Genomic DNA, 22,625 nt, shown 5'->3' with positions numbered 1-22,625 from the left:
GGGCTGTGGCCTCATGTGGCTAGTCATCTACTGTAGTGTGTTGTTAGTCACAGCCTGCTGTTCTACTGTACATACTGGTGTAGATTGTGTGGCTGGATGAAGTGGACGGGCTGTGGCCTCATGTGGCTAGTCATCTACTGTAGTGTGTTGTTAGTCACAGCCTGCTGTTCTACTGTACATACTGGTGTAGATTGTGTGGCTGGATGAAGTGGACGGGCTGTGGCCTCATGTGGCTAGTCATCTACTGTAGTGTGTTGTTAGTCACAGCCTGCTGTTCTACTGTACATACTGGTGTAGATTGTGTGGCTGGATGAAGTGGACGGGCTGTGGCCTCATGTGGCTAGTCATCTACTGTAGTGTGTTGTTAGTCACAGCCTGCTGTTCTACTGTACATACTGGTGTAGATTGTGTGGCTGGATGAAGTGGACGGGCTGTGGCCTCATGTGGCTAGTCATCTACTGTAGTGTGTTGTTAGTCACAGCCTGCTGTTCTACTGTACATACTGGTGTAGATTGTGTGGCTGGATGAAGTGGACGGGCTGTGGCCTCATGTGGCTAGTCATCTACTGTAGTGTGTTGTTAGTCACAGCCTGCTGTTCTACTGTACATACTGGTGTAGATTGTGTGGCTGGATGAAGTGGACGGGCTGTGGCCTCATGTGGCTAGTCATCTACTGTAGTGTGTTGTTAGTCACAGCCTGCTGTTCTACTGTACATACTGGTGTAGATTGTGTGGCTGGATGAAGTGGACGGGCTGTGGCCTCATGTGGCTAGTCATCTACTGTAGTGTGTTGTTAGTCACAGCCTGCTGTTCTACTGTACATACTGGTGTAGATTGTGTGGCTGGATGAAGTGGACGGGCTGTGGCCTCATGTGGCTAGTCATCTACTGTAGTGTGTTGTTAGTCACAGCCTGCTGTTCTACTGTACATACTGGTGTAGATTGTGTGGCTGGATGAAGTGGACGGGCTGTGGCCTCATGTGGCTAGTCATCTACTGTAGTGTGTTGTTAGTCACAGCCTGCTGTTCTACTGTACATACTTACTTAGCTCTACGACAGACGTCATAACAGGGCAAGAACACACACACACACAGAGGTCAAGGCTTGTTCATTTCCAGGCTATCCTACTCTTTATTTAATGCAAATGACAGTACCAGGAAACCAGGGAACTATTCCTCAGGGCACGCAGGGGGAAGTATTTACAGGGGCGAACATTTAGGATACCTTCACAGAACAAAAAAACAACCATTTAAAAATGAAATAAAATGTCACAAACCGAGGCATTCAAGTAGTAGTGGTATTGTTTTACAGTTAGTTTTCCGTGGTCTTTTCTTTTTTCTTTGAACTCAGTTAGCATCTTCTCCTGCCACGAGTGACACGATGCCACAGTCGGTATATTATAGTCCACTATCCTTGCTTGTCTTTGTTTTGGTAACTGAAACGGTTGTGGTGTGGATTGACATGGTTCACTCTGGTTGAACTGGAGTCAGGGGAGAAAGGTGACGTGGTCACACTGGTGGGATAGACGGCAACATGTTGATGAACGCAAGTGTTACAGCAAACAGGACGGGATGGCACGGCGGGGGACATGATAAACCCCTCAGACCACAGAGGGATGGAGGTGGAAAAGAGAAGGGGTGTGTAGACAATGAGATACAATGTACTGCATTACCTCTGAGGCACAACATCAATATCATCAATTGGCGTAATGGCTTTGATACCAGAAGCATCATTTTGACTGAATACATAATGTACTCTAATGTATGTCTATGCTATGTTTACTCTGTTGTCTGTGGTGTGTGTGTGGAAGATATTTCTGCACCCTAGTGAAACCATAACAGCTTTCTTCAAATCGGACAACAATCTTGAACTATATATAGATAATGTTTTAAAAACAGATTTCTAACAAAAATCTTTAAACGTGGGGAAAAGGAGGTTGAAGATGACTTATACATACAGAGAAAGAGATAAATTCTAACGTTAATCTAACATTGGCACAACTCTTGGCTGAAACTGAGATCTGAGAGGAGGGGGGAGGGGGCAGAAAGTAATGCAACAGCACCTAAGGAGGATGTAAGGTTATGTGATGGGAGGGGGGGGGGGGTAACGGGGCCAAGGCGAAGGTGTATGAAAGAAAAGGCACTCCAAACTATAGATACACTATACATGACCAGGTATTGTTCCAATAATACAGCTGTCATCTACTGTAATGTACAGGTACAGATTGAACTATATGGCTGGATAAAGCATCATCATCATCTACAATATCCAACAAAGAAGTCTGGTTTTTTCTTCTTTTCTCCCCCTTTGTTTTTGCTCATAAACAGTACAGAAGTCTACATATATATACTGTACATACCATGATCACAACATAAAAACAGAAGAAACTAACAAACATAAAAAACTAAAACATGAGTCAGGATTTGGTGAGGAGCATATGAACTGTGTACATATACACAGTGTGGTTGTGTTGTCGTATTGAACCTGTGTGAATATGTATGGGTAAGTAAGACGCTCTACTCTGAGAGACTGGAGCAGAGAGGTGCTTGTGTGGTTCAGGTGGAGAGAGATAGAGGAAAGAGAAGAATGCTAGACTAATGTTCAATTAACGTTGGACCAACATTTGATGAACATTGTACTAACACTGAGTCAGTGGTCACAATCGGAGAGCCAGCAGTGGCAGAGAACTCCTCGCAATCTAGCCAGAAACAACAGAGACCTCTCCATGGCTGAATTCCAAATCAAATGCTGAGGGGGTAGAAGCTAGGGGTTGGTTTGGAAGAAAAAGTCTTCATCTAAAGAGACAGAAAGAAGGTGTGGGGGAGACATCCCCTCCAAAACTGACTGCATTACAACACAGTCATCTGATAGAGATAAATAAAAAATAGTTGAGGAACAGAGCGTTTTTCTAGTCCTCTCTACAGCATTAACATAATAATTACATACAGGAAAACAGGGAAGTGACTGCTGAAAAAAAGTATTTTCTAGCCAAAGTAATCACACCACCTTGCCTCTTCATGTCTTTAGGCAGTAGCAAATATTGCCCCTGCTCTGTGAGTCAACAACTAACCGTTATGGATTCTGAACCATTGAAGTTAAATATACATATATCTATATCTATATATATATATATATTTGTACATAATGCAAAGTAATATATAAACGGTGTATGCATGTATACACTGAGTGTACAAACATTAGAAACACCAGCTCTTTCCATGACAGACTGTCCAGGTGAATCCAGGTGAAAGCTATGATCCCTTATTGATGTCTCTTGTTAAATCTACTTCTCAGTATAGAGATAAAGGTGAGGAGACAGGTTAAAGAAAGATGTTTAAGCCTTGAGACAGTAGAGACATGGATTGTGTACCGTATGTGTGACATTCAGACGTAATGGGAAAGACAAAAGATTTGAGTGCCTTTGAATGGGGTATGGTAGTAGGTGCCAGGCGCACCGGAGTTTTAAGAACTACAACGCTGCTGGGTTTTTCACATGCAACAGTTTCCCGTGTGTATCATTTATGGTCTACCACCCAAAGGACATCCAGCCAACTTGACACAACTGTGGGAAGCATTGGAGTCATCATGGGCCAGCATCCCTGTAGAACAGGGGTGTTCCTAATGATTTGTACATTCAGTGTAAATGTAATACAAGCACACAGAACCATAGACATCTGACATGTCAATCTAAATGATCCCACCCACCCTAAGCCAAGGTAAAATAAAAACAGAATAAAACTGTTCGCTAACCGTTTAAAAACAACCCCGAGCAAACCTCTGACAACATCAAAACCTCCCTTCTGATTGGACTGTCCACATATATCAGGACCTTCATGCATCGGCGTGTGTTGGTAAGAATGTATGTGTGTGTGTGTGTGTGTGTATCTCATGCCTAATTAGCAGAAGTGTGGACGTCAATGCAGGGGGGAAAGGTCACTCTGGGTGCTCCTAACTATACTCAGGCCATGCACTACAGGAGGAGGAGCCTGGGTGGCCATCCAAACCAGGGGGTGTCAGAGGGGAAGTGAGGATATGAAGGGGTGTGGTGTAGAGAGAGGGCGAGAGGGAGGGACTGATCTTAATGTGGGGGGGGGGGGGCTTCATTGTGGACAAGGAAGAGGAGGAGGGTGAGGGGACAGATAATTACTTTGATACATAGATTGTCCTCTTGGAAACATTAGCAGGCTAGTATTGTGTATATATGGTACGTTTATATATGAATACTCTTATATTTCATCATCCTCCCCTGCCCCCACCACTCCCTCCCTCTAACAGACCATAAAGATGTCCTCAGTGGAGTAGGTTGTAGAAATCAAACACTTAGATGGGTGACGTGGAGGGCTCAGTTAGTTGCGTTGTTGTTGTCATCTGTTTTAAACCCTGCCATGTCATCATTCTTACAGCTGGCACCCAGGTGCACCCCTGAATGGGGCGATGTGGGGGGGGGGGGGGGGGGGGGGGGGGTCAGAGAGGGAGGGTTCAGGAGGTGGAGTTGGAGGCAGAGGCTGAGGCGGTAGTGGTGCTGGGGCCACGATCTGTGCTGTTACCATCTAGAAAGGAGGTCAGGAGAGTAGGGGGAGGAAAATGATTCACTCATTTACACAATGAGTAAACAGGTGTTTTTTATAAGACATTTTCCTGAGAGAGAGAGACAGAGAGAGAAAAGAGAGAGAGAGAACATAGACAGAGTTGGAGAGGGATGGAGAGGTGTGGATTAACCTGTGGTGACGGTGGCGTTGGTTGGGGTGGAGGTGGTGACCTGAGAGCGGGCGTGGGCGGGGATTAGGATGTTGGCCAGCGAGGGATTACTGGACAGCTCTATGAGAGAGACACGGTACACCAGATTACAGCAGATCACATCCACCACAGATAAACACATCCAAACACAACTCACACATAGGTCACACACACATATTACAGCAGGTAGCATTAGTACAGAGACTGACAGAGAGAGACCACATCATTATACATGTAGGAGAAGAAACTCTCCGTACCGCAGATAAAACAGACAGGCAGACAGTGTATTGACAAGGTGCTGTACCCTGGGTGGTGAAGTTGAAGAGAGAGGGTTTTTCTCGCCCGTTGGGCAGCTTGACATTGGGGTCCCTCAGCTCGTCGAAGAAGGAGTGTGCACACGCCTCCAGGGGAGTGAGGCGCGAGGTGGGCGTGTACTCCAGCAGCCGAGAGCACAGGGCAATGGCCTCCGGGGGCGTGCGCGGCCGGAACACCTAGCAGCCAATCCAACGCAATGACGGGTCAGGGGGCCAATCACAAAGGCGAGACTAGAATCAGTAAACCAATCAATTTCAAACTAGTATCATGAATACAATGATGTATGCGGTCATGATAGCAGGTGTGAGAGAGGAGGATTTCAGTTTCTGCTTATAGATATGAAATGGAGAGAGAATGTAATTATTATTATTATTATTATGAATGTTACAGATATTACCTAACTTAACTGACAAGGGTCGACACAAAGGTGAGGGTGATATACATAGAAAAATACATGACCATTCAAAATGTTGGTGTCACTTAGAAATGTCCTTGTTTTTGAAAGAAAATACATTTTCTTGTCCATTAAAATAACATAACATTGTTGTAAATGACTATTGTAGCTGGAAACAGCTGATTTTTTTATGGAATATCTGTAGGTGTACAGAGGCCCATTGTCAGCAACCATCACTCCTGTGTTCCAATGACACGTTGTGTTAGCTTATCCAAGTTTAACATTTTAAAAGGCTAATTGATCATTAGAAAACAATTTTGCAATTATGTTAGCGCAGATGAAAACTGTTATCCTGATTAAAGAAGCAATACAACTGGCCTTCTTTAGACTAGTTGAGTATCTGGAGCATCAGCATTTGTGGGTTCGATTACAGGCTCAAAATGGCCAGAAACAAAGACCTTTCTTCGGAAACTCATCAATCTATTCTTGTTCTGAGAAATGAAGGCAATTCCATGCGAGAAATTGCCAAGAAACTGAAGATCTCGTACAACACTGTGTACTATTCCCTTCACAAAACAGCGCAAACTGGCTCTAACCTGAATAGAAAGAGGAGTGGGAGGCCCCGGTGCACAACTGAGCAAGATGACAAGTATATTAGAGTTTCTAGTTTGAGAAACAGACGCCACACAAGTCCTCAACTGGCAGTTTCATTAAATCGTACCCAGAAAATACCAGTCTCAACGCCAACAGTGAAGAGGCGACTCCGGGATGCTGGCCTTCTAGGCAGTTCTCTGTTCTTTTGCCCATCTTAATATTTTATTGGCCAGTCTGAGATATAGTTTTTCTTTGCAAGGCCAGCATCCCGGAGTCGCCTCTTCACTGTTGACGTTGAGACTGGTGTTTTGCGGGTACGATTTAATGAAGCTGCCAACTACTTTTTTTCTTTCAAAAACAAATAAATTTCTAAGTGACTCCAAACTTTTGAACGGTAATGTACAGTCGTGGCCAAAAGGTTTGAGAATGACGCAAATATTAATTTTCACAAAGTTTGCTGCTTCAGTGTCTTCAGATATTTTTGTCAGATGTTACTATGGAATACTGAAGTGTAATTACAAGCATTTAATAAGTGTCAAAAGCTTTTATTGACAATTACATGAAGTTGATGCAAAGAGTCAATATTTGCAGCGTTGACCCTTCTTTTTCAAGACCTCTGCAATCCGCCCTGGCATGCTGTCATTTAACTTCTGGGCCACATCCTGACTGGTGTCAGTCCATTCTTGCATAATTAATGCTTGGAGTTTGTGGGTTTTTGTTTGTCCACCTGCCTCTTGAGGATTGACCACAAGTTCTCAATGGGATTAAGGTCTGGGGAGTTTCCTGGCCATGGACCCAAATTATCGATGTTTTGTTCCCCGAGCCACTTAGTTATCACTTTTGCCTCATGGCAAGGTGCTCCATCATGCTGGAAAATGCCTTGTTCGTCACCAAACTGTTCCTGGATGGTTGGGAGAAGTTGCTCTTGGAGGATGTGTTGGTACCATTCTTTATTCATGGCTGTGTTCTTGTGCAAAATTGCGAGTGAGCCCACTCCCTTGGCTGAGAAGCAACCCCACACATGAATGGTCTCAGGATGCTTTACTGTTGGCATGACACAGGACTGATGGTAGCGCTCACCTTGTCTTCTCCGGACAAGCTTTTTTCCGGATGCCCCAAACAATCGGAAAGGGGTTTCATCAGAGAAAATGACTTTACCCCAGTCCTCAGCAGTCCAATCCCTGTACCTTTTGCAGAATATCAGTCTGTCCCTGATGTTTTTCCTGGAGAGAAGTAGCTCTTTCCTGCCCTTCTTGACACCAGACCATCCTCCAAAAGTCTTCACCTCACTGTGCATGCAGATGCACTCACACCTGCCTGCTGCCATTCCCAAGCAAGCTCTGTACTGGTGGTGCCCCGATCCCGCAGCTGAATCAACTTTAGGAGACGGTCCTGACGCTTGCTGGACTTTCTCGGGCGCCCTGAAGCCTTCTTCACAACAATTGAACCGCTCTTCTTGAAGTTCTTTATGATCGATAAATGGTTGATTTAGGTGCAATCTTACTGGCAGCAATATCCTTGCATGTGAAGCCCTTTTTGCGCAAAGCAATGATGGCGGCACATGTTTCCTTGCAGGTAACCATGGATGACAGAGGAACAACAATGATTCCAAGCACCACCCTCCTTTTGCAGCTTCCAGTCGGCAATTCATCTGCTCACTCTTCATACCATTCTGGAGTATATGCAAATTGCCATCATACAAACTGAGGCAGCAGACTTTGTGAAAATTAATATTTGTGTCATTCTCAAAACTTTTGGCCACGACTGTATATTTGAACTTTGTGCGTCTGTTAAAACCACGAGGAAGTCTCATTGTCCATAGATTGTCCTCTGTATTTGTCCAGTTCAAGTGTAAAGAGCGCAGCCCTACAGAAGCAGGGTAGGAGACTCTAGGCCAGTAATGGGCAACTCCAGTCCTTGGGGCTGGAGTGTGGTGTCACATTTCCCCCCCCATCCCTAGCAAACACAGCTGGTTGAACTATTTGCATTTTAAACTGAAGATAAGGATTAGTTGATTATTGGGAGTCAGGCAAAAGTATGACAATAATCAGAACCCGAGGACTGAAGTTGTCCATCCCTGGTCTAGACAGGCAGCACAGAGACTGGGCGGCTAGAAGATGCAGTACTAGAGAACAAGCACAAGGTGGAGTCTAGGGAGACACCAGGAGGACCTGCTCTACAACACTGCTCATTTGCCATTTGACTTGGGCCCTGTTCAAATACTGTGACAATGTCCTCTTTGCTAACTCCCTTTCTTGAGGTTATCACCGACCTGACCTGAGGACTTCTTCATGTGCCCTTGCAAATTAGAAAGAATCTGATGGTTGTAAGAAATATGGTAGAAACCCCAGCTAGCCTACCAGGAAGCTAGTGGGGCTAGACGCAACTGTTACCATATAGCTTACACCTATCCAATCCTTACAAATCTAGGTGGGGCCCATCATGAAGTGTCTAGGTGAAGGGGTTTATTTTGGATATTAGGGAGTACAGATATATGGGATGGCAGAGATGAATGCCTGGCATGCTGGCGAGGAGAGCACAGCGAGATGATGCTAGGGGAGGGGGTGGATTGTAGAGTAGTAAAAGAGTTCCTGTACCTGTTGACTCACCTTAGTCCATGGGTGTGCCTTAATCTGGGGGAATTTGAACTCAGTGTAGTTGGGGTTCATCTCTCGGATCTGCTCCCGTGTAGGGGTCCCCAGAACCTACAGCACAGAGACAGGAGAGGAGAAGAGAGGGGAAAGGAGAGAGGGAGAGAGGGGGAGGGAGAGACGGAGAAAGAGAGGGGGAAGAGAGGGGAGGTAGGGAGAAAGAGAGAAAGAGATGGACAGAGAGAAGAATGGGAGGGAGAGAGGGGGAGGGAGAGATGGAGAAAGAGAGGGGAGGTAGGGAGAAAGAGAGAAAGAGATGGACAGAGAGAAGAGGGGGAGGGAGAGACGGAGAGAGAGGGGTAGGGAGGGAGAGACGGCGAGAGAAGGAAGGGAGGGAGGGAGAGAGAGAGAGATGGGGAAGAAAGGGGAGGAAGAGACAAATGAGGGGAAGAATATGACAAAAAGAGGAGAGTGCATGAGCAGTGAAGAGATGGACAATTTAGAGCGAGAGAGAGAGAGACAGGTGAGAGTGTGCCAACTTTCATTCGATGAAATAGAGAGAATTGGTTGACAGACATCCTATCTGACAGGCTAGTATCAGTACCTTGATGATCTCCACCAGCTGATCCACTCCACTGTCGCCAGGGAAGATTGGTTGCCCTAGCAACAGCTCTGCTAGCACACATCCAGCTGACCACACATCTGTAGAGGGGGCGGAGCAGAAACAGGAAGATGTCGTGATTAGCATACCTGCTCTAGAGGTGTCAGCATTTAGCCTATATATGCTAGGGTTTATATGAATTTCAGTGGGGTTTAGCTGTAAGCGGTTAGCTGTTAGCTCACCTATGCTGGAGGTGTAGTCGGTGGCACCAAAGATGAGCTCGGGGGCTCTGTAGTAGCGAGAGCAGATATAGGACACGTTGGGCTCTCCACGTACCAGCTGCTTAGCACTGGAGACACAACATCACCACACACTGTCAGTCACATACACTCCTCATCAATCATCATCATCATAGTTATCAATATCATAGTCATCTTCATGATCATTAACATCACTGCCATAATCATCCTCATCCTCATCCTAGCCAATCAAAGCTAATGAGAACTGCAGATTCTTTCACATAGTTCAAACTGACCTGCCGAAGTCACAGAGTTTGAGCACAGCCGTCTCGGGGTCCAGCAGCAGGTTCTGGGGTTTGATGTCCCGATGGCAGATCCCAAACGAGTGGATGTAGGCCAGACTCCTGAACAACTGGTACATATATAACTACAACACACACACACACACACACATTAGAAATGGAAAGCAGAGGATACACATGATGGCAACATAGTGTGCACACACACACACAGGCACTCACACACACACACACCTTAACATAGACTATGGGCAGAGTCTGTTTGGCTCGGCTGTAGTGTCTGGCAACTCTGTAGACTGTCTCAGGAACATAGTCCAGAACCAGGTTTAGATACACCTCATCCTTCTGTTACAGAGAGAGAGAGAGAAAAAGAGAAAGAGAGCGAGAGAGAGAGAGAGAAAGAAAGAGAGGGGGGAGAGGTTAGGCAACACACACAAACAATGTAACTTGTTTGACGATCAGTGACACTTCACTCTGGCATGCCCATGTCCATCTCATAGACTGTCTGCCAATTCTTTACTCCCTCCATGTCTCTGTCTTGCCTTGTCTTCTCCCTCTCTCTCTCTCGAAAGCATTGGTTGCTGTGGTGACAGCGAGGAAACAGCCTGTTTGTGTGATGATATCACTGTGTCTGTACTGTGCTCCATTGTGTAGTGTTTCCCCCGAGGGCAGGAAAAGCACGCCTGCGTCACCACCCTCTTGACGTGACGCACCACCGCAGACAGTGATGTAATTTCCTGCCAAGGGCACAAGGGGGCTGGGTGGAGACAGGAAGTGCTCGTCTGGCCTCAGTGACCCCTAAAGGATGTAATTTGTCCCCCTAATGCACCCCACTCCTATACCAAGCCTACCACTCTATTCCTCTTCCTTTTCCTATGATCTGATTAGTGAAGGTCGATGGCCTGCCGTAACGTCACATGCCATCCGTTCTTCATCTTTGAGCTCAGACTTTACCCACAATTCCTCTGGATATGCCCAAAGAAGGTTGTAGTGAAACGGCAGGTCTATGAGTGTACCTTCTTTCCCAACTCAACCTTTGCATTCTACTCCCTCTGTTCCATTTGCTAGCAGAGCCAGTTAGCAAACTAACCTGAGCAGACAGAGTGTAGCGTGAGAAGCTAGCTGGCTGTTCAGGTGAGCTAGTGTTATCATGGATTCTGGTAAGAAGGGGGGGGGGTATGCCTTATGATTAACGAGACGTGGTATGATCATAACAACATACAGGAGCTCAAGTCCTTCTGTTCACCTGACTTAGAATTTCTATATTGTACTCATTTAAACTGCTGCATCTACTGCATCTTGCCATCTTTATGTAATACATGTATCACTAGACACTTTAAACTATGCCACTTTATGTTTATATAGCCTACATTACTCATCTCATATGTATATACTGTACTCTATACCATCTACTGCATCTTGCCATCTTTATGTAATACATGTATCACTAGACACTTTAAACTATGCCACTTTATGTTTATATAGCCTACATTACTCATCTCATATGTATATACTGTACTCTATACCATCTACTGCATCTTGCCATCTTTATGTAATACATGTATCACTAGACACTTTAAACTATGCCACTTTATGTTTATATAGCCTACATTACTCATCTCATATGTATATACTGTACTCTATACCATCTACTGCATCTTGCCTATGCCGTTCTGTACCATCACTCATTCATATATCTTTATGTACATATTCTGTATCCCTTTACACTTGTGTGTATGAGGTAGTAGTTGTGGAATTGTTAGGTTAGATTACTCGTTGGTTATTACTGCATTGTCGGAACTAGAAGCACAAGCATTTCGCTACACTCGCATTAACATCTGCTAACCATGTGTATGTGACAAATAAATTGATTTGATTAGACTGGCAGTCTGAAACAGTTCTGTCCACTAGAATAGACCCGTCTGGACCCTTTTCTCTTTCTCACTCAGAGTCTATAGACACACACACACACACACACACACACACACACGCTATTTGTGGGCGCCGATTTGCCAATTTTTTTCTTCTTTACACTAGGCAAGTCAGTTAAGAACACATTCTTAATGACCTAGGAACGGTGGGTTAACTTCCTCGTTCAGGGGCAGAAAGACAGATTTTCACCTTGTCAGATTTTCACCTAGTCCATCGCAATAACAACCTGCCTCTCTCTCGTTGCACTCCAGAAGGAGACTGCCTGTTGTGCCAATGCAGTAAGCCACGGTAAGTTGCTAGCTAGCATTAAACTTATCTTATAAAAAACAATCAATGATAATCACTAGTTAACTACACATGGTTGATGATATTACTAGATATTATCTAGCGTGTCCTGTGTTGCATATAATCTGACTGAGCATACAAGTATCTAAGTATCTAACTGAGCGGTGGTAGGCAGAAGCAGGCGCGTAAACATTCATTCAAACAGCACTTTTGTGCGTTTTGCCAGCAGCTCCTCGTTGTGCGTCAAGCATTGCGCTGTTTATGACTTCACACCTATCAACTCCCGAGATGAGGCTGGTGTGACCGAAGTGAAATGGCTGGCTAGTTAGCGCGCGCTAATAGCCTTTCAAACTTCACTCGCTCTGAGCCTTGGGGTGGTTGTTTCCCTTGCTCTGCATGGGTAACACTGCTTTGATGGTGGCTGTTGTCATTGTGTTGCTGGTTCGAGCCCAGGGAGGAGCGAGGAGAGGGACGGAGGCTATACTGTTAAACTGGCAATACTAAAGTGCCTATAAGAACATCCAATAGTCAAAGGTATATGAAATACAAATGGTATAGAGGGAAATAGTCCTATAATTCCTATAATAACTACATTCTAAAACTTCTTACCTGGGAATATTGAAGACTCATGTTAAAAGGAACCACCAGCTTTCATATGTTCTCATGTTCTGAGCAAGGAACTTAAACATTAGCTTTCTTACATGGCACATATTGCACTTTTACGTTCTCCTCCAACACTTTGTTTTTGCATTATTTAAACCAAATTGAACATGTTTCATTATCTACTTGAGGCCAAATTTATTTTTATTTATGTATTATATTAAGTTAAAATAAGTGTTAATTCAGTATTGTTGTAATTGTCATTATTACAAATACATTTTTTTAATTTTTGTATTTATTTTTTATCGGCCGATTAACGGCATCGGCTTTTTTGATCCTCCAATAATCGGTATCGGTATTGAAAAAAATCATAATCGGTCGACCTCTAACACACACACACACACAAACACACACACACACACACACGCGCAAAAGACATGTCATCCAGCCTGGTTTATACAGGTTAAAGGTGATGGTGTTCACACCTCTTCCACATACTTTATTGGTAACAGTAGGATTTACAGAGAAAGGGAGACTCCGTCCTGCTGTTAGTGTAGCGCCCAGCAGGCTATATTTAGCCTAACAGCAGTGATGACTCACTTCCTGCTTCACTACAAAGGCACTTCCTCTCAATAACACAGCTAAACCTTGCACCTTTACCAGCTAATACAGAGACTTACTTAACTCACTTAATCCTCTTGGTTCCTGGAGGAACATAGAGCCTGTACTAAAGTTTCCCAACATTGGCAGTAATGCATATTATAAGTATTGTAACACACACCAGGGTAGGGAAGCAAACCCAGGTCACTGGCGTGAAAGGCAAACACACTACGCATCGCTCCAATATGGTTAACCCACTTGGTGGGATTTGTAACGTGGCTCATATAGTGAGGATAGAAAGAAAGATGAGAGTCAGAGAGAGAAATGAGAGAGAAAGATGAGAGTCAGAGAGAGAGAGAAATGAGAGAGAAAGATGAGTCAGAGAGAGAAATGAGAGAGAAAGATGAGTCAAAGAGAGAGAGAAAGATGAGAGTCAGATAGAGAGAAAGGGGAGAGAAAGATGAGAGTCAAAGAGAGAGAGGGAGAGAGAAAGATGAGAGTCAAAGAGAGAGAAAGGAGAGAGAAAGATGAGAGTCAGAGAGAGAGAGAGAGAGAGAGAGAGAGAGAGCAGAGAGAAAGATGAGAGTCAGAGAGAGAAATGAGAGAGAAAGATGAGAGTCAGAGAGAGTCAGAGAGAGTCAGAGAGAGTCAGAGAGAGAGAGAGAGAGAGTCAGATAGAGAGAGAGAGAGTCAGAGAGAGAGAGTCAGAGAGAGAGAGAGAGAGTCAGAGAGAGAGAGAGAGTCAGAGAGAGAGTCAGAGAGAGAGAGAGAGAGAGAGAGAGAGAGAGAAAGATGAGTCAGAGAAAGAGAGAGAGAGAGAGATAACTAGCACTCATTGAGAACGCTTTTATTCACACTAGAACGTACGTCAGAACCCTGGGTACATAATCATCTCGGAAGACTAGAGCACTGTTAAAAAGCATATGCCTGGTATACTGTCAAAGACATGTAAAGATATTGGCACTGCCAACCAGCTGCAGACTGGTACCCGTCTGCACAACCTCTCCTCCCCCATTCTCTGTACCTGGGCACTGATCACACACACACACACCTCTCAGTCCTGCCAACTGTACACGAGACACGGCTTAGCCAAACCTAGAGGCATGCCGTGATCTCACAGTGCCACTGTGTGCTAGAGCTCTTAAACTCGCACTGTGTTTGACGTGTGTTGTGTAAGTGCGTAAAGAGTGAACTGGAACAGTGTTTAATCAGTCCAGACTCCAGACCTTACATAACTCCACATAACTCTAATTGCTACTGCTAACACTATTGCTACTGCTAACACTATTGCTACTGCTAACACTATTGCTACTGTTAACACTCCTGGTTAGAGCCATCACTGCTGTTAAAAGCTACCACTACTGTTAACAGCTAACATAGCTCCTAGGCTGCTAAAAGCTAACAAATGTTAACAGCTAACACAGCTACTACTAACAGCTAACACAACTGTTAGTCTGCTAGTACTGGCACTGCACTCTACACTAGACATGAGCCATCTGACCAGGACCCATCTTCAGACCTGACTGGTATTTTGCATACACACTCTCTCTCCCTCTCTGCCTGTCTTTTCCCCTCCTACGTGTCAGCAGAGCTATAATCCCCATACCAATCACACTATGCCAGCTATCCACAATTAGAACAGAGTGAAGGGGGTAGGAGGAAAATACGTCAGAGAGGAGAGAAAGAGGAGAAGAGTGAGGCTCACGAGAGGCCCTCTTGCACGTGGTGGTTCCTAAAATTATCAAGTGGCCTTTGGTCAGGCAACCCCTTTACTCAGTGCCCTCTGCCCCAGCCTCTCTCCCTCACCCTCACACATGGGCATCCCAAACCAAGTCCAGACTAGGTTTCCTGAGTGGGAGTATCCATTACTGCAGTGTCTTGGCCCTGGCACTGTGCATGCTGCATACGTGCACTCTGACATATTGGGCACATGAGTGTGGTCTATATTTGCCAGTTATCCTCCTGCCAGCATGTGAATGACAGATTCTACGAACTGAACCATTCATGTGTTATGAATATTCAGAATACTCAGAGGGAACATGACAGACAGACAGACAGACAGACAGACAGACAGACAGACAAACAGCGATACAGACAGACAGACAGCGATACAGACAGACAGACAGCGATACAGACTAACAGACAGACAGACAGACATACAGCAATACAGACAGGCGGATGGACGGACACACAAGACAGACATATAGACAGAGAGAGACGGACAACGATACGGAAAGACAGACAGCGATACAGACAGACAGACAGCGATACAGACAGACAGACAGACAGACAGACAGACAGACAGACAGACAGACAGACAGACAGACAGACAGACGGATGGACGGACACACAAGACAGACATATAGACAGAGAAAGACAGACAACGATACAGACAGACATATAGACAGAGAAAGACAGACAGCGATACAGACAGACATATAGACAGAGAGAGACAGACAACGATACGGAAAGACAGACATACAGTGCATTTGGAAAGTATTCAGACCCCTTGACTTTTTTCACATTTTGTTACGTTACAGCCTTGTTCTAAAATGGATTAAATAAAGAAAATCATCTACACAAAATACCCCATAATGACGAAGCGAAAACAGTTTTTTTTTTTTTTTTTTTTATTATTTTTTTTTTTTGCAAATGTATAGGTAACAGTATAACTTTAGACCAACCCCTCGCCCATACCCGGGCGCGAACCAGGGACCCTCTGCACACATCAACAACAGTCACCCCCGAAGCATCGTTACCCATCGCTCCACAAAAGCCGCGGCTCTTGCAGAGCAAGGGGAACTACTACTTCATGGTCTCAGAGCAAGTGACGTCACCGATTGAAACGCTATTTAGCGCGCACCACCGCTAACTAAGCTAGCCGTTTCACATCCGTTACACTCACCCCCCTTTTGACCTCCTCCTTTTCCGTAGCAACCAGTGATCAAGGTCAACAGCATCAATGTAACAGTATAACTTTAGACCGTCCCCTCGCCCATACCCGGACGCGAACCAGGGACCCTCTGCACACATCAATCAACAAGAGTCACCCACGAAGCATCGTTACCCGTCGCTCCACAAAAGCCGCGGCTCTTGCAGAGCAAGGGGAACAACTACTTCAAGGTCTCATAGCAAGTGACGTCACCGATTGAAACGCTATTTAGCGCGCACCACCGCTAACTAAGCTAGCCGTTTCACATCGGTTACATATACATAATAAAAACAGAAATACCTTACTTCCATAAGTATTTTTGATTGGAGTCCACCTGTGGTAAATTCAATTGATCGGACATGATTTGGAAAATCACACACCTGTATATATAAGGTCCCACAGTTGACAGTGTGTGTCAGAGCATAAACCAAGCCATGAGGTCGAAGGAATTGTCCGAAGAGCTACGATACAGGATTGTGTCAAGGGCCAGATCTGGGGAAGGGTACCAAAACATTTCTGCAGCATTGAAGGTCCCCAAGAACACAGTGGCTATCATTCTTAAATGTAAGAAGTTTAGAACCACCAAGACTCTTCCTAGAGCTGGCCGCCCGGCCAAACTGAGCAATCGATGAAGAAGGGCCTTGGTCAGGGAAGTGACAAAGAACCCGGTGGTCACTCTGACAGAGCTCCAGAGTTCCTTTGTGGAGATGGGAGAACCTTCCAGTAGGACAACCATCTCTGCAGCATTCTACCAATCATGAATTTATGGTAGAGTGGCAAGACGGTAGCTACTCCTCAGTAAAGGCACATGACAGCCCGCTTGGAGTTTGTCAAAAGGCTCCTAAAGACTCTCTGACCATGAGAAACAAGATTCTCTGGTCTGATGAAACCAAGTTTGAACTCTTTGGTCTGAATGCCAACGTCACATCTAGAGGAAACCTGGCAACATTCCTATGGTGAAGCATGGTGGTGGCATGTTTTTCAGTGGCAGGGACTGGGAGACTAGTCAGGATCGAGGCAAAGATGAACGGAGCAAAGTACAGAGAGATCCTTGATGAAAACCTGCTCCAGAGCGCTCAGGACCTCAGAATGGGGCGAAGGTTCACCTTCCAACAGGAAAATGACCCTAAGCACGCAACCAAGACCATGCAGGAGTGGCAAGTCTCTGAATTTCCTTGATTGGCCCAGCCAGAGCCTGAATTTCTACCCGATCGAACATCTCTGAAGAGAACTGAAAGAAACTGTGCAGCGACGTTCCCCATCCAACCTGACAGAGATTGAGAGGAGCTGCAGAGAAGAATGGGAGAAATTCCCCAAATACAGGTGTCGTGTCTTTGGCTATGCTGGATTAAGTGATATGACATGCTATTCTATAAAATAATTTATCCGTAATTAATATCACCTGATTGAGCTAATCATGTAAATGTAATTAACTAGAGATTCGGGGCACCACAAAATAATATTTATAGAGCTGTTATCTTCCGAATAAACTCTTAAAGACCTAATAATATTTTACATCAATAGCAGTCAATATTAATCGTCACCTTAATTCAGTCTCATCTGAAAGTTGTAAATTCTTGGTTATCTTCACGAACCCTGGCAAACAAGTTGAATCAGCAATAGAAAATTGGGTTTAATTATTTATTTACTTAATCCATAACTAATCACACAGAATTACACATACACATAATTAATCATAACTTGATTACAAATCACGTCATAAAGGAAAACGTCCCTAGCGGGCGGAACAGATATGACAGCTGGTTACACAAAAGGGGCTGGGTTTGAGTGAAAGAGCGGGAAGACTGAGGAACAAAGGGCGAAGCTGTGCTATCGTAAATACAGTATCTTATGCATTCTAAATTACCGCCCATTTGGAAAAGGAAAATGCAATAAATATTTACTCTGAGCTGCGCTTCGGTAGGTTGGTGGTAGATGGAAGGCCGTGTTGCCCAACCGAGTCCGTTGTCCTTTGAAGAATGTCTCTGCTGGTAAATTGAATACATTGTAGTAACGTCGTTGTGTGGTAGACGGGATACTCTGTCTGTTCCTTCCTAACCTGCGTTTGCAGCTGCTGTTGCTAACTCAACGGCTAGGAGGTAGTGAATAAGAGTTCAAAGTTCATACCATTCGCAACCAAAGCTCACACCATTCGCAACCAAAGCTCACGCTGATGTTGGCTTCGTTCTGTAGTTTTTATCTGAACCATTCTGACATCGGACCGTCGTCCTCACATCCTCGGAACAGGAGAATATATTGTCATGAAGGGCTTATATAGGAAGGGAGAGGAGGGCATGTTTGAAAAGTTTTATAGCCCATATCCCCTCACAGGGGCGGGCCACTGATTGAGCAGAGCCATACCTTATGAAAACCCAAATCTCACATTTTAGAAGCTAAAATCACATTTCATCCCATCACGAATCATTTCAAATTCAAACATTTAAATTGAACAACAATTCCATGTGAATCCGATAACTCTGATGTGTAGACTTTCCACTGTAGAGTTTATGTCATCTTATCATTGATGAGAATGTCTCAAATGACAACCGAACTGACATCATATTCATTAAGTACCACCGCATACTGTATGTTCAAGTGGTCGGATTACCAGAATATAGTTCATTTCTCCCCACCTTCTGATGTTCCCAGAATCTCTATGTTAACCAAGGGGTTTGCAAATGTAACATCAGTAGGGTAGAGAGAGGAAAAAGGGGGAAGAGGTATTTATGACTGTCATAAACCTACCCCCAGGCCAACGTCATGACACAGGTGTGCCAAGCTTGTAGCGTTATAACCAAGAAGACGCAAGGCTGTAATCACTGCCAAAGGTGCTTTAACAAAGTACTGAGTAAATGGTCTGAATACTTATGTAAATGTGATATTTCAGTTGTAACTTTTTTTTCATAAATTAGCAAAAATGTCTAAAAACCTGTTTTTGCTTTGTCATTCTGGGTTACTGTGTGTAGATTGATGAGGGGGAAAAACTATTTAATCAATTTTAGATTAAGGCTGTAACCTAACAAAATGTGGAAAAAGTTAATGGGTCTGAATACTTCCCGAAGGCACTGTACAAGACAGACAGACAGACAGACAGAGTGACAGACAGATGGACAGACAGACAGAGAGAGTGACAGACAGACGGACAGACAAAGAGACACACAGACAAACAGAGAAACAGACAGGCATATGTACGGACAGAGAGACAGAGACAGATAGAGAGACAGTGACAGACATATGGACGGACAGAGAGACAGAGACAGACATATGGACGGACAGAGAGACAGAGACAGACATATGGACGGACAGAGAGACAGAGACAGACATTTGGACGGACAGAGAGGCAGAGAGACAGAGACAGACATATGGACGGACAGAGAGACAGAGACAGACATATGGACGGACAGAGAGACAGACATATGGACGGACAGAGAGACAGAGACAGAGAGACAGAGACAGATGGACGGACAGAGAGACAGAGACGGAGAGACAGAGACAGACATATGGACGGACAGAGAGACAGAGACAGACATATGGACGGACAGAGAGACAGAGACAGACATATGGACGGACAGAGAGACAGAGACAGATGGACAGAGACAGATGGACGGACAGAGAGACAGAGACAGAGAGACAGAGACAGACATATGGACGGACAGAGAGACAGCGACAGAGAGACAGACATATGGACGGACAGAGAGACAGAGACAGACATATAGACGGACAGAGAGACAGAGAGACAGAGAAAGACATATGGACGGACAGAGAGACAGAGACAGACATATGGACGGACAGAGAGACAGAGACAGACAGATGGACGGACAGAGAGACAGAGACAGAGACAGACATATGGACGGACAGAGAGACAGAGAGACAGAGACAGACAGATGGACGGACAGAGAGACAGAGACAGACATATGGACGGACAGAGAGACAGAGACAGACATATGGACGAACAGAGAGAGAGAGACAGACAGATGGACGGACAGAGAGACAGAGACAGAGAGACAGAGACAGACATATGGACGGACAGAGAGAGAAAGACAGACAGATGGACGGACAGAGAGACAGAGACAGAGAGACAGAGACAGAGATATGGACGGACAGAGAGACAGAGACAGACATATGGACGAACAGAGAGAGAGAGACAGAGAGACAGAGACAGACATATGGACGAACAGAGAGAGAGAGACAGAGAGACAGAGACAGAGAGACAGAGAGACAGAGACAGAGACAGACATATGGACGGACAGAGAGACAGAGACAGACATATGGACGAACAGAGAGAGAGAGACAGACAGATGGACGGACAGAGAGACAGAGAGACAGAGACAGACATATGGACGGACAGAGAGAGAAAGACAGACAGATGGACGGACAGAGACAGAGAGACAGAGACAGAGATATGGACGGACAGAGAGAGAAAGACAGACAGATGGACGGACAGAGAGACAGAGACAGAGAGACAGAGACAGAGAGACAGAGACAGAGAGAGAGAGACAGACAGATGGACGGACAGAGAGACAGAGACAGAGAGACAGAGACAGACATATGGACGGACAGAGAGAGAAAGACAGACAGATGGACGGACAGAGAGACAGAGACAGAGACAGAGATATGGACGGACAGAGAGACAGAGACAGAGAGACAGAGACAGACATATGGACGGACAGAGAGAGAAAGACAGACAGATGGACGGACAGAGAGACAGAGACAGAGACAGAGATATGGACGGACAGAGAGACAAACGGACCTTGTCTCCGCTGGAGTAGAAGAAGTAGCGCAGGCGAACGATGTTGCAGTGGTCCAGTTTCCTCATGATCTGCAGCTCGCGGTTCTGACAGGGAGAGAGACAGACAGTCAATACTATTTACTGTTACAACAGGATACAGCATGAGAGAACTACAAGACAAAGGTGGGTCAACAGCAGCAGAGAGAGAGAGAGAACCAGGTTAGATACAGGTCAACTACAGACAGACACAGCACAGATTTTACTCAACAAAAATCATAAGATCGTAAGATAATTATTTGCCCTCAGTCTGAAGAACTCTAAGTCCACAGAAGACTCCAAGACTTCCCACAGAGGAAGACTAGCCACCCACAGAGGAGGACAAGTAGCCACCCATAGAGGAAGAGTAGCCAACCACAGAGGAGGACAAGTAGCCACACACAGAGGAGGACAAGTAGCCACCCACAGAGAAAGAGTAGCCACCCACAGAGGAGAACAAGTAGCCACCCACAGAGGAGGACAAGTAGCCACACACAGAGGAAGAGTAGCCACCCACAGAGGAAGAGTAGCCACCCACAGAGGAGGACAAGTAGCCACACACAGAGGAGGACAAGTAGCCACCCACAGAGGAGGACAAGTAGCCACCCACAGAGGAGGACAAGTAGCCACACACAGAGGAAGAGTAGCCACCCACAGAGGAAGAGTAGCCACCCACAGAGGAGGACAAGTAGCCACCCACAGAGGAAGAGTAGCCACCCACAGAGGAAGAGTAGCCACCCACAGAGGAAGAGTAGCCACCCACAGAGGAAGAGTAGCCACCCACAGAGGAAGAGTAGCCACCCAGAGGAGGACAAGCAGCCACCCACAGAGGAAGAGTAGCCACCCACAGAGGAAGAATAGCCACCCAGAGGAGGACAAGCAGCCACCCACAGAGGAAGAGTAGCCACACACAGAGGAAGAGTAGCCACACACAGAGGAAGAGTAGCCACACACAGAGGAAGACAAGTAGCCACCCACAGAGAAAGAGTAGCGGCAGAGTAAGAGTAGCCACACACAGAGGAAGAGTAGCCACCCACAGAGGAAGAGTAGCCACCCACAGAGGAGGACAAGTAGCCACCCACAGAGGAAGAGTAGCCACCCAGAGGAGGACAAGCAGCCACCCACAGAGGAAGAGTAGCCACCCACAGAGGAAGAGTAGCCACCCAGAGGAGGACAAGCAGCCACCCACAGAGGAAGAGTAGCCACACACAGAGGAAGAGTAGCCACCCACAGAGGAACAGTAGCCACCCACAGAGGAACAGTAGCCACCCACAGAGGAACAGTAGCCACACACAAGGGAAGAGTAGCCACCCACAGAGGAAGAGTAGCCACCCACAGAGGAACAGTAGCCACCCACAGAGGAAGAATATCCACCCACAGAGGAAGAGTAGCCACCCACAGAGGAAGAGTAGCCACACACAGAGGAAGAGTAGCCACACACAGAGGAAGAGTAGCCACCCACAGAGGAACAGTAGCCACCCACAAGGGAAGAGTAGCCACCCACAGAGGAAGAGTAGCCACCCACAGAGGAAGAGTAGCCACCCACAGAGGAAGAGTAGCCACCCACAGAGGAAGAGTAGCCACCCACAGAGGAAGAGTAGCCACACACAGAGGAAGAGTAGCCACCCACAGATGAAGAGCAGCCATCCACAGAGAAAGAGGAGCCACCCACAGAGGAACAGTAGCCACACACAGAGAAAGAGTAGCCACCCACAGAGGAAGAGTAGCCACCCACAGAGGAAA

The 22,625-nt window shown here is 45.7% G+C and overlaps 1 protein-coding gene across 5 annotated transcripts in view; it reads right to left on the bottom strand.

The window, feature by feature from the left end:
* Positions 1-1,109: 1,109 nt before the first annotated feature.
* Positions 1,110-22,625, bottom strand: part of LOC110504531 (glycogen synthase kinase-3 beta) — a 69,968-nt gene continuing 48,452 nt past the window's right edge. For 2 of the 5 annotated variants that reach the window (XM_036975017.2, XM_090230239.1), the window contains 9 exons: positions 20,868-20,951; positions 10,003-10,113; positions 9,766-9,896; positions 9,473-9,579; positions 9,234-9,331; positions 8,636-8,743; positions 5,040-5,226; positions 4,718-4,816; positions 1,110-4,548 (listed from right to left, as the gene is read on the bottom strand). In XM_036975017.2, the coding sequence (XP_036830912.1) occupies positions 4,478-4,548; positions 4,718-4,816; positions 5,040-5,226; positions 8,636-8,743; positions 9,234-9,331; positions 9,473-9,579; positions 9,766-9,896; positions 10,003-10,113; positions 20,868-20,951 (996 nt within the window). In that variant the 3' untranslated portion in view covers positions 1,110-4,477. Of the gene's footprint in view, positions 4,549-4,717; positions 4,817-5,039; positions 5,281-8,635; positions 8,744-9,233; positions 9,332-9,472; positions 9,580-9,765; positions 9,897-10,002; positions 10,114-20,867; positions 20,952-22,625 lie in introns of those variants that run through there. The other 3 variants (XM_036975018.2, XM_090230240.1, XM_090230241.1) reach the window with 2 other exon arrangements.

Source organism: Oncorhynchus mykiss, chromosome 3 (assembly GCF_057628025.1).
Source record: "Oncorhynchus mykiss isolate SJ-2025 chromosome 3, ASM5762802v1, whole genome shotgun sequence".
Classification (NCBI taxonomy): Eukaryota; Metazoa; Chordata; class Actinopteri; order Salmoniformes; family Salmonidae; genus Oncorhynchus; species Oncorhynchus mykiss.
The sequence above is the reverse complement of the archived record's forward strand: the minus strand, read 5'-3'. Positions and strand labels throughout refer to the sequence as shown.